This window comes from Toxoplasma gondii, chromosome X (assembly GCF_000006565.2).
Source record: "Toxoplasma gondii ME49 chromosome X, whole genome shotgun sequence".
Taxonomy (NCBI): domain Eukaryota; phylum Apicomplexa; class Conoidasida; order Eucoccidiorida; family Sarcocystidae; genus Toxoplasma; species Toxoplasma gondii.
Window position 1 is genome coordinate 1,953,869 of NC_031478.1, and position 12,033 is coordinate 1,965,901.

General features: G+C 56.5%; 1 protein-coding gene across 1 annotated transcript; it reads right to left on the minus strand.

Annotated features, from left to right (window-relative positions):
• Window positions 1–544: 544 nt before the first annotated feature.
• TGME49_225890 (hypothetical protein) lies at window positions 545–10,313 on the minus strand. Its single transcript, XM_002366211.2, has 3 exons — window positions 9,532–10,313; window positions 7,858–8,993; window positions 545–7,243 (listed from the first exon to the last, which is right to left on the minus strand). Exons 1-3 carry the CDS (start codon window positions 9,608–9,610, stop codon window positions 2,114–2,116), a joined length of 6,345 nt encoding a protein of 2,114 aa, XP_002366252.1. The 5' UTR covers window positions 9,611–10,313; the 3' UTR covers window positions 545–2,113.
• Between the last annotated feature and the right edge of the window lie 1,720 nt (window positions 10,314–12,033).

Below are 12,033 nucleotides of genomic sequence, written 5' to 3' on the forward strand. Positions count from 1 at the left end.
AGGCTCAAGCGAAGTCGACAGGTGACATCTAGGGGACAACTCAGAAAAAGATGCTCTCAATCTCGCATTTAAGATTCCCAAAAGTGCGGATTGTCGAAAGAGGGGCCGAGAAACAAAGAGGGAAAATTTTTCTGTGTTTGACGCTGCAATGGCGCCGCATAACTCTTTTTAAACGCGTTTAGTGGTCGAGAAACCGGGCTCAGGGGTGGCCCATATGTGTGTCGCTATGTGTTCACTTGCGTGCGCGGGTGTGTGGGACAGTTCTGTTTGTGTCTAAAACAGTAACAGGTACTGAAGGTGTAGACGACCCTCTACTTCCTCCTTCGTGGCGCCGCAGCTTGTCAGACCTCACTGCTGCCCTCTTCAGCACATGCACTTCAATGGGCCTACAACGGAAACGATGTGGAGTAGCTTTATTGTCGTAGGATACTGAAAGCCAACACGTTTAGCTTCCTTCAGTACTCCACTGGGGTGACAACAATCATACAGAACTAGAAAGACCTTTTGAATAGTCCTCTCTCAGAGGCGTTTACTCCCAGAACGATGGTACTGATCATATTAACATCTGGGTAGTTTCTCGTTTCCACAAAAAGGGCATCATCTCGAAAGAAAACACTTTCTGCCTTCACATTTAGAGCAAATTGCTCGCGAGAATCATAAGCTCCCTTAACGTGGTGGGTGCCGCTTCCTAAACGTACGGTGCTCTTTCTGGTTGGGGGGTCGTGACCAGTTCTATCGATTTATTCCCACGAGCCTCATGAAGTTTAGTCATCTTACAATATGTTCAGCTGCGAGCAACCCCACATTTCTGCAGCTTTCTCCAGTGCCCCGGAAACACTAGCTGTTCTTGTCCCTCAAGGACCATTCAGCAACGCTCCCCCAGCCAATGAAAAACTTACATGCCTGCGCAAGGTTGTTGACATGTTAAGACTTCTGCGTGAACAGGCCCTGCTTCAGCCAGTTCTCCAGGATCAATTGCGTGCTTGACGTGCGTTTTACCCAGAAGACGCTCTGATGTTGGCGATGGGTATATACATCGGGATGCCTTTTGCGTGTGGAGGTTCAGTACAAGGAAACGTGGGCAGTTTCACTCAGCATAACATGAGAAAGATTCCCCGCCGTTCGCTCCTCTGCATCGAGGGAGTCCCGCAGCGAACCCCAGCGCGGGAAAAGTTTTTTCCTCAGCCGCCGCAAGCCTGCTTGAAGGTTGAAGGCTTTGGCGTCGAGCAGAGGGTGCAAAGACACTCTTGGAAATTTCTCTATACACTTGTGTACGTCTGCAATTACAGAAAACCTTCATATAGAAAGGTTATATACCTAGAGCGGTCGTTTCTCTGTTGAAAACGTGGAAAGCAACGCAGAGAAAGAAGAGTGATTACGGCGCAGAGGCTCCTGAGGCGAAGCGCTGTGTCACAGGTAGAAAGCACCAGAAAAGATGCCTTCTGTCGTCGTCCTTGCAGGAAAAGCATCTACAGAGACGCCCGCAGGTCGCGCTCCGTGAGGCCACAGCATGCTGCGGAGAAGAAGTAGCAACGAACGGAAAGCAACCCCAACATATGGAAGGAAAATCCACAAGAAACGGCATCTTTTCTGCAGGACACATTCCCCGATGCGACTCGCAGGTCCCCTGCATACGAAGCACCACAGGACGACCAGTCTACTTCACTCCCCTTGAAATCGAGGCTGACCAGTGACAGCCACTGTCTCCTTCCTCTCTCAATTGGACACTGAGACACGGAGAGAGACTGAAAGAGGGAAACACGCATAGGGGGAAAAGCCACGTGCAGAGGCGCAAACTCGGGAGGAACGGAAATCGAAAAAATACATACTTGCGCCTGCTGTCATTCCCTTTCCAAAGACCCTGTCAGTTGGGTTAGTAAATCCTTGACTTTGTCGCCTTTCGCTAGCTGCTTGTCGATGCACAGCCCCTCGGAAAAAGGTCCGGGATCGCGAAACCTTTCAGCACTCCTCTGTTTCTTCCGCCGACGTCTCGCAACCTCTTCGCCCTTTCTTCTCTCCATCGTCCCTCCCCCTTTTAAAACGGATGCAAACACTCTGTGCTGTGCTTCTTTAACGCGCCCCTTCTCTCCTCCTCCCTGTCTCTCAGCAGAGTCTACGCATGCACTTTCTGTCCATCCGTGCCGGCTTCACTGGCGCCTTTGAGGCCTCCGACCTCGGCCTGCACTCCTGCGGGCGCATCTGCTGAGTTCCAGCTTCCTCCGAACGTCATTTCTTCGAGTGGACATGGAACGTGGAAGATATCCACATTGTCTCCCAGACCTATACCACCTGGCGTCTGCTGGTCATCAACGCTGGCCCTTCCTCCCTCTTCTCCTCCCTCGTTTTTCTCCCCTCCTTCTGTGACAGTCAAATCCAACGCCTTCTCACCCGCTGGAATCGCCTGCCCCGGTTCCTCGGTCTGGTGACCGCTGCCCTCATCTGTCTCCTTCGACCTCTTTGGCGCCCTCTCGACGCGATTTCCCTCTTCTGGATTGCTTTCCAGACTGCACTGGTCGCCTTCCATCCACCTTTCGTCTCTTTCGACGCAACTGCCTCGCTTTACATCGGTCTCGGCACTTCGCCCACCCTCTCTTTCCAGACTGTTCCCAATCGCCCTGGGCCGTTTCTCTCGCCAGGCCTGGCAAGGCCTGGTTTCCTCGCGAAAGGCCCCGTCGCCCCGAGGCAGAAACGGGCGCGAGAAACCGAAGGACGACCGCCTGAAGCGACGCAGGCCCCGACCCCGGACCCCGTCCTCGCCTAGGAAGCCCCAGGGGCCTTCTCCCGCCTCGACCCGGTTCTCCAGAGAGACAGAGAGACCCCCCTCAGGGCCTCCGTTCTCTCGCGAGCCCCCCATCGACGCAGAGCGGCTGCTTCCGCGCTCGGGCTCGCGGCCCAGCATGAAGCGATCGTGGGAGGAATCGTGACAGAACTTGCATCCGTCTCCGTTCCGACACCCCCGTCTCCAGTGAAACCGGCAAGGCAGACAGCGCCCCTGCGCATGCAACATACGCACTCGCCGCGCAGCGAACGAGAGGTACGAGCTCTCTGATTCTCTCTGACTTCGACTCGGCGACCGCCGCGACGACCCACTGAACTCGGAGGAAGAGCCACGTCTGTATCCTCTCCTGGGAAACGTTCCGCGTCTCTCCCGCGCCTCGCGGCCTCTCGAACGCCTCTCTGGGGTTTGACTGCCCATGCTTTCTCTATCTCGACTTTGTTCACACAAAGGAGAACCCGAAGGAGATCTGCTGCGGCGAGAGCAACGAGAACGCAGGCGCCGTCTCCGGTGCTTCGACGCGTGGCTCCGCCCTCGTGTCCATCTCTCGCGGGACGGCGAGGACGAAGAGAGGTAGGAGGGACTCCGACTGCTGCGGCTCAGCGGACTCGCGCTAACAGATTTGGAGGAGGGGAATCCGCGGCTGAATCTATGTTTGCTTCTCGCGTCTCCGCCCTCGGAGACCGAGAGCCCAGGAGGCCTCCCATCGCGGGGTGCACTCGCGTCTCTCGCGGAAGAGTTTGGAGCCGCAGAGGAAGACTGAGACGGACTGGCAGTCGACGCGGAGACAAACAGGTGACAAGGCGGGCGCGGGAGCGCACTGATCGGAGCGGGTGAAGAAGGTAGTCCGGTCTCGGATAGGCTAGACAAGGGTCTCCTCTCTGCCTCTCTTGTCTCCACGCCTCCCGCCGCCTCGAGCGCGCTTTCGGGCCAGACGCCTGGACCGCTCTGAGGCGCAGCATTCAGGGAGGACACAGCCGCCGCCGAGACGCAGGGAGAGAAAGAAGAAGAGAGGGGGGTGCCAGAAGACGGTGCTGAGGTCGCCTGGAAGGTTTTCGCATCCCTTTCTGGCAACGCCGCAGTGACACAGACAGATGCTTCGTTTGAAGTGCAAGAACCAGAAGCGGGAAGAAAAGAAGAAGTGCCTTCTCCATGCAAAGGCGCTGAAGCAGAACAGACGGAAGGGACCGGAGGAGACAGCGACTGTGTGGGAGGGGGTGTTGTGGCCGTCTCCGAATTTAGAGTCGGACCCATCGCAACTGTCTCCTTTCTCTCGTCCGGCCTTCCTAGCGCCCTTCTCGAAGAAGGCGAGAGAGGGTCTGGTGACCTCTCCAAGGAGGAGTTCATTCCTTCTCTCCCGTCGCTGCACCTTTTGCGCGAGGCTTCCTCTCGCCGCGTTCGTCCCCGTCTGGCCCAGCGCCGCCCAGAGGCTAAGGGCCCTTCCTCGTGACGGCTGCTGTCCGGAGAGTCCGCCTCTCTTCGCCCAGCTGCTAGCTTCAACCCCGCAGAAGAGGACGAGGAAGAACGAGAAAACCGAGCCGATTTGTGGCCCCAGTCGTCCCGCCTGTCTCCTCGCTCCCGCCAGGGAGAGTGCCATCCGCGTCCCCTATCGACTCTTCTCCAGCTGCCGGAGCTGCCATCCCTGAACTTCGCCGAACATCCGCTCGAAGCCGAGCACCTGGAACTCCCCCCCTCTTCTCTGTCCTCTCTTCTTTTGTTTTCTCGTCTCCTGTTGCCTCTTCTCCCCTCTTTCTTTTTTCCGTCTTCCCCTCTCCGGACGCCGTCGGTACTCCGACACGAAGACTCTCGACTGCTCCACCTCTTCAGATAGCCTCGTTTTTCAGGGCTCCCCACGTGTCTCTCTCTGTGTCTCCGTCTGTCCCCTCGGGAGGAGGTCGACCTACTTCTGGAAGGGCTCCGCCGCGGCCTCTCTCGACGCCTCCTCCATTTCAAGCGGGAGGGTGCGGAAGAGAGAGACGAAGAGGCCCGCAAAACAGAGTGCACAGAAGAAGAGCCCGACGACCCCCGCCTGCGGCCCCTCGAGTGTTTGAGGGCACGCCTGGATCCGAGGGTGCAGTCGCGTCTCGGACGAGAACGGTGTCTTTGAGAGAGAAGAAAAGGAGAAGACACAGAGACAGAGCGGCTCGATCCACGCCCTCGCCGACAGCTGCCCTCTGCGCGAGAGTCTTCGTCCCAGCTCGAACTGGAGCCTCTCCGACGCGACGCTCGGCGACGCTTGCCAGCCTCGGAGTCTTCGCTTTCTCGCGGGCTCCGCCCTCCCTTCGGAAGAGTCTCTGACTCTCTCCCCCTGTGCCCACCTCCCGGCACCTTCTTCTTCTCATCTCCCTTCTTGCCATGTCCCAACACGCCAACAGTCACCTGGACAGCTGCTGCCACTGCAGCCGCTGCAGCAGCCTTCGCCACCTCCTCTGGGATCCGGTTTTCGGGACCCGATCCCACCCCTGTCCCCGAGCCCACAGCTGTCTCCAACCTCGCAGCTGTCTTGGCCCCTACAGCTGTCTCCGGGAGGGCCTGTGAGGCCTGGAGACTCAGAGCTTCTTGGCGTTGGGTTTTTTCTGCTGCCGCCGACGCAGCCGCGGCAGCGGCCATGGCGGCGGCGGCGGCCCCTGCAGCTGCTGCGGCTCGGATGTGGGGTGGGTGAAGTGTCTCTTTGAGTCCCGCTGGCTTCTCTTGGCCGAAGGCAATCACGGCCCCGTAGGTCGGAATCGCTGGAGTCTCCTGCGCGCTCTCGGCAGGCCGGGCCTGGCCCACCGGAGTTGAGGCGGCGAAGGACCTCGGGAGAGCAGGAGACTGCGGTCTCTCCTTCTTCGCCGCCTCGGCCTGTCTCCGAAGTCTATGCCAGATGGTCTCGGGCCAGGACTGAGGCGCCTGCGCCGCTGGCGTGACAGAAGCGCTGGACGCGTCGGCTGAACGTTCGGCTGTCGCAGTGGAGGCGCCCAACGAGACACCAGATGCGTTTTTCTTGGCGCCAGTCTCGTCGCTAGCCCCGCCTTCAGCTCGCCCCAAAGGGCCGGAGACAGCTCCAGAAGCTGCGCCGGCACTGGTGGGCGCCGGAGAGTCCCCGACCGCTACAGCGGCAGTAGGAGGGTCTGGCAGTTTTGGAGGTTCCACTGCGGGGCCAGCGCGACTCTGCGAGGTACCCTTGCTGCGGCCAGAGAACGACATGGAAAAGGGAGAACTAGAAGGACGGGGAATATCAGCGGGACACGGAGTCACTGACGAGACCTCTGAATTCGCTAGATCACCTGGATAAGACAGAGAAGGTGGAGAAGGCTCGGCTGACGACCCCGAGGCGTCGAGGACAAACGCGGACACTGAACCAGCCTTGCTGAGTTCAGCCACTTCTGCGGTTTGACCCAGGAACATCTCACGCTCTGGGCTGTCCACGCACATCGGGCTCATCTTCTTGCTTTCGCACTCGTCTTCGGAGACGAAAGGCGGGTGGGAGGCGTGGGCGGGGCGTCGCGGCGACTGCAGTCGTGCGTTCGACTCCACATGCGATTCATCGAATCTGCTGGCTGACGAACGGACTGAACTAGTTTCGACATGACGACTCGATACGTTCTGAGAGCCTTTCACAAACGCAGACGTTGTCAGAGAAGAAGAAGTCTTGGGGCCTGCTTCCTCTGTCGCCGGTGAGGAGGCGGGCGCAAGAACCAGGCCTCGAGCTGCGCCTAAGCGAATCGAGCGACAGGCTTCTGGGTCGCGAACGGGACCCGACACGTTCTTGTCCGGCTTCTGGCCAGACTCGGTTTCCCTCGCCTTCTTTCGGTCCCTTTCGAAAAGCATCTCATCCCCCGGAAAAAACTCTCGGCCGCTGTCTTTCTTCTTCACTCCGCGCCTGCCCTCAGGCCGCTCTCCCTCGCCTGTCCACGCGGCCTCCGCATCTGGTAGCCCTGGAGGCGCTTCAGAAGCGATCCCCTGTAGAGACGCGGAAGTCAGAGAAGACGGTGAAGCCTTACCGGTTCCCTCTTGAGGGCCTTCTGTCTGCGGAGTCGCTTGCCGCTCGCGTGCATCAGGGTGAACCTCCTCGACCCTAGCCGATCTGCGTGACGAAGCCGCACGCTCCACAAATGCCTTCGAGGCCTCTTCCGGCTCGCTGGGGTTCCCTGCAGCGGTCGGAATCTTCCGGCCTTCCCACCAATCGTTGTCCATGAAGCCGTCATCTTCTTCCTCGGAGTCTGAAGAACAGGCATTCTCTGTAAGCCACCCTTCTCCGTCCTCGTCCTCGACTTCCTCAGCCTGCGCCGCCGCAACAATCGTCTTGCTCGGACACCAGTCGACGTTGTCTCTCCAACCACACTCCTCCAGCGCATGCTGCACTGCGAGGCGCGGGAGAAAACCAAGGCCGCGGACGCGGGGCGCGAGGTCTGCGTATCCTTCGCGAAAGTCGCGAACGCCCTTCGAGCTCGCCCACCAGTAGCGCCACGTTCCGCAGCAGAGGAACTGCACGCACTCACGCACACGCAACACTAATCGATATGATGAAACAAAGAAACTTAGCAAGATTCAGGTGCGACTCGGGCAAAGGAGGACCAACAGAAGCTCGACGCGCACACAAATCCATCACCTTCAGCGGCGCATCTTATCCATCCACTCTTGCAGTATCTCTGAATATCGCGAATGCGCCGGCCTATCCAGAGATATGAAATGCATGGAGCGACACGTTCCTACGCCTTTTCACGCGTGAAACTCAAACTGTCATGAAGAAAGTGCGTTTCCCAACCCTTCCAAAAGGAGACACGGAACTGCAACGAGGCAGGCGCACGCATGCATGTGAATAAAGAAACTTGTAGACAGTTTCCTTCACAGCTCTACAGATTCAGACAGACATACGCACCGGCCACTGGAGAGGAGCTAAGAAAGAAACCCTATCTCTACGAAGAAAACGTGCCATCAGATATCTAGAAAGAGACACATGCTCACCTACGAACCCAGCCGCAAACCGCAATATGGTCATGAGCCGTGAAACATAAGCATATGTGTTCCCCTCTCTACTACGGGCATCTCATCACCCTCCGTCAGACCATGAGTCGGATAACTTAAACAAGCGGCCTCACCAGAAGACGAATCTCTCCGTCTTTGTCACTCGAAGGCTGTTTCGCACGGACTCGCTCAGGAAGCGGTGGCACGAGGTGGGGGTCGTCAGGGTTCGCGAGGAGGCCTGGCCACCAGGGCCGTCCCCTTCGCTTGCACCAGACTAGCGGTTCCCCTCTTTTTCCAGAGACTTTCGAGAAGGTTTTCAAGAAAAAAGCGTCATTCGCCGCCTTCTTGCGAAACCGGAGCTGCGGGACTCTGACGCGGCGCAAGCCTCCAGGACCCTTGGCTTTCTCTGCATGCATCTTGGCCGCCGGAGTGCCCTCCTGAGACTCTGGCGAGGCCGCACAAGACAAAGACGAAGCTGTCCCACTGCTCACGCCTGTGTCTGGGAGGTCTACTTGGCTGGGTGGCTCTGGCGTGTACGGGAGGGGGGCAAGGCGTGACGCAGCGGCCGCATGCGCATTGGAAGGAGAGGAGGGAGAGGAAGCGGCACAGGTAAGTTTCTCTGGAACAGCTGCGTTTGAGTCGACTGGCCTCGAGTTCGGAGAACGCGAAGACTGTCCGGCGCCTCCCGACGAACTCCGGCCGCTAGCCGCGGCAGACGTTTTACCGACTGCAGGGTTCTCCGTGGACGAGAGGGACGACCGAGAGAGAGGCGGAGGCGTCGCAGGCGTCGCAGGCGTCGTGTGGCGGGTTGAGGAAGATGCTGGAGCGGACGCAGCTGAAGAAGACGAAGAAGAGGAGGTAGTCGACAGAGGCTCAGCAACTGAGGCTCTCTGAGGCGCAGCCTTTTCTGGGAATGAATTCCCAGAGAATGGTGCGTACGTGCCGGTAGGCGGAGCCCCTGCATTCGCTTCCACAGATTCACACGGAGCATGACAGGAAACAAGGGAGGCGGACGAAGCAGCGGAGTCGTACGCCGTCGAAGCCTGCCCCTGGGTTTGAAAACTGGCGTCCATTTGTTTGTCTGAGTGCAGTCCCGCCGAGGGAGCGCCATACTGGAAAGCTGCTGCGGAAGCAAAGGGCATGGGGAGAGCGGAAGAGCCCGCGGCACCGTACGAACACGCAGGAATCCCACTTGCGTTCCCCAGCAGCGGCGAGAAGGCATGCCAGTAGGCCGCCTGCTGGTGCGCGTGGAACATCGCCTCTTGCATTCCTGCAGAGATCCGGACACAGGAAAGAAGAAACTCGTGGTTTTACTGAATGCGGAATAGAACAGAAGAACGCGGCCTACAGCAACGATGTCTTGCGAAGGTGTGACAGGCATACGTTGTGATGAAGATCCGTGTCGTACCATGCAGCACACGATGCCACTCCGAAATGAACTGCGCTGTGCATACACCGCAGAAAGTTTGGAACCGGATGCTGCTAACGCCTGAAGCCCTCTCAAGTGATGTGGACATGAATCAACTGGGGATCCGTTTAAGTTGGTACATCATGCTAAATACACGAACATTGTCATTTTCACGCTGCATGCGCGGACTCAGACTCTGAAAGAGGCTCTACAAAACCAGTGCATGGTGTATGCGCGAGCAACAGTGGCGGACACCAAAGAGTACGGAGCACTTGTATACGGAGTAAAAGGGGTTCGAACCAATATTGTTTGCTCGGGGACCTCCGTCACGTAGCCCTGTTGACCACTTGAGTCGCCTCCCAGGCACAACAACAGGCAAGGAATCTCCATAGAAACTTACCAGGAAGAGGCGGTCCGTAACCCGGGAACCCTGGAGGGTATCCTCCCCCATGCGGAAGGCCGCCCGGCCCACCGTCCATGGTTTCTACCGGACTTTCTTAATGCTTCAAGTCGAATCGCTCAAACAAAAAACCCGCCGTCGTCTCGGCAATGCGTCCTTTGACGCTGGCGACGAAAGAAGTAACCCGACTTGACGAGTGCCGAGAACAAACTTCATCGGCGAGAAAAAAAGCCCTCTGTTCACGAGAAATTGTGGCAGCGTGACGACTGTCGAAGCTGTCGGGAGCAAGCGTGTTGCAGTTTTTGTTGGGTCCAAGGGGAAAAATCCTACGCAAATGTGTGATGCGGCTCAAATAAATGTTTTCCTTAGAAAACTTTGCTCGCCCCTGGTCCCGTTGTGTACGAGTAAAGAGGCGCAAATGATGTATCCGACTGAGACAGCAAGTTCCGAACGAAAAACACTTGCAGATAAACAGAATACGAAAAAAAAGCGACATGGACCAAGTAGGGGGCGGGGGCGGCACTAGTGGTGTTGCGGGGGTACAGGGAAGACGCTAGTGTCGCACGTCGTAAGGCGCACCTGTGTAACAAGCATATATCAAGAAACGCAGCGTACGAGAGAAAAACGAGGGCCAGACAAAGAGAAAGAGCCCTGGTGCACTAAAACATGGGGGGCAAGGGCTACATGCGCGAGCTCGGTTGTGGTCTTGTGCCGACTGAGTCAAAAAGGAGCCAGATGCTCACAGACACGCACTGGTTTTATTCATCGCCTAGAAATGTGACTTTTCTTTCGTATCCGCTGGTTTCCACCTCTGTCTCAATGTCCTCGCGAAAACAGATGCGTCCTTGCAGCAACACGGAGGGGGGGAGGGAGGCAGCACTACTGTCCCACGCTGGAGGAACTGGGCAAAGGGTTTTTAAACTCTTGAGCTGCCTGACCACGTGAGGCGGTCAAGTCAAGAAGAATCGTGAAGAAGTGAACCCTTGATTTCACGGAGATTTCCAACTGTTGCTAGCTGATTCAAGGAAACAACGTATTGTTCTTTCGGCGGAACTTACACACATCTTCGTCGTATGACATCCGGTCATTTTCCCACGTCCAGTTGAGCTATCTGAAGCAGAGTCTAGTTTTGCTAAATGCCTTTACATGAGCTTCTCCGTGTCGGCTCCTGGCTTTCTCCTGGTTCGTGATGGACCTGCCGTGGGACTGGTAATGAGCCAACAGACTGGCTCGCTTGGAATGGATACAGAGGATCTTCAGGACTACACTCGATGCAACTTGCGTGTCCACTGCAACGCGCAAATTCTCTTTCTGGATCTGGGGAAGAGATGGTAGTGGAAAACGTCATAAGTCTGCTACCCCCATCAATCTTTGTGTCTTCACATTGCCTTCATACTCCTATTTTTGTGCATGTGCTAAAATGAAGGACGAGCTGGCGTATTGGTAGCAATGCAAGATAGTTTCGCTTGGTCGCCCTCCACCCTTAAGCAGCGGCCAGTGACCCGAACTTTGTTGCTGATCACAAACGAATCTCTTTCCAATTTAATGGACCTGAGCATAAAACGGCTTCGGGAGGTCACACGTCGCCCTGAGCCAGCTATAAATAAAACGTCAACGGCTATACCGCAGTTCGGAAAGTTGGTGTGCAGCGGCAGCTCGGTGCGTTATAGAATCGCATAAACTTATGATATTCTAGTTGGTCTGTATACTCTCTTCCGTGGAGGTATCGTCAGGGGATTCGCCCAAATGTGGCGCTACGGACTGCTACCAGTGTCTGATGCAAAGTTTTTATATACCCTCAACGCCGAAGCCTCATTGATGAATCCCATTGCATTCACAGTTTAATAGACTTCAAATGACTCTGCCACCTCGGGTTGAGGCCTTTCTGGGGGACAATATGATGGATCACTGCACGTTTGTGCCTGTTTCTTCTCACTTAGGCCACCATGTCGCCGGTGTACCCGGGCAGCAAAGAGTGGAGGTGCATGCTAGTTTTCGGCAGCAAGTGTCTGCTTGAAAATGAGAATGTCGATAAGCATCAGCTCTTCTTTGTGGCAAGGGAGGGCACGGCTGCCTGTTTCGGTACACGAATGAGTGGGTCGTGGAAGCGAGACAGCGCCCACAGGTCCTGTAGAGGTCGGGTAAAAGAACACTGGCGGCGCACTGGAAACCAAGCACATGAACACGCTTGTCCACCTTCATCGTAGTACTACGATTGCTGCGGTCTGTCGCTTATGGGGCTGCAAGTGCGTTAGTGGGTGGAAACACGTCCCATCTCTGCTCTTTCGTTGCATAGAAGACTGAAAAAATCTACCGATATACCTTGTATTGTCAGCCAAGTAGTTTGAAAATCCAGCGTCTGACACGCTCAAATTAAATGTCGTTGTGTAGCAGGGAAGCTCAGATTGAAGTCAGACACCTGTCTACTAGTTGTTAATAAGAGCGTACAACAATACTATGAGCCTCGCAGAAATATCGCGGACCTCAACGAGTGTCATAAAC

Coding starts and splice junctions, on each gene's coding strand:
- TGME49_225890 (XM_002366211.2), bottom strand. CDS start 9,610: ATGGACGGTGGGCCGGGCGGCCTTCCGCATGGGGGAGGATACCCTCCA. Junction 8,994..9,531: donor TTACGGACCGCCTCTTCCTG/GTAAGTTTCTAT, acceptor GGATCTCTGCAG/GAATGCAAGAGGCGATGTTC. Junction 7,244..7,857: donor ACGGAGAGATTCGTCTTCTG/GTGAGGCCGCTT, acceptor GAGTGCGTGCAG/TTCCTCTGCTGCGGAACGTG.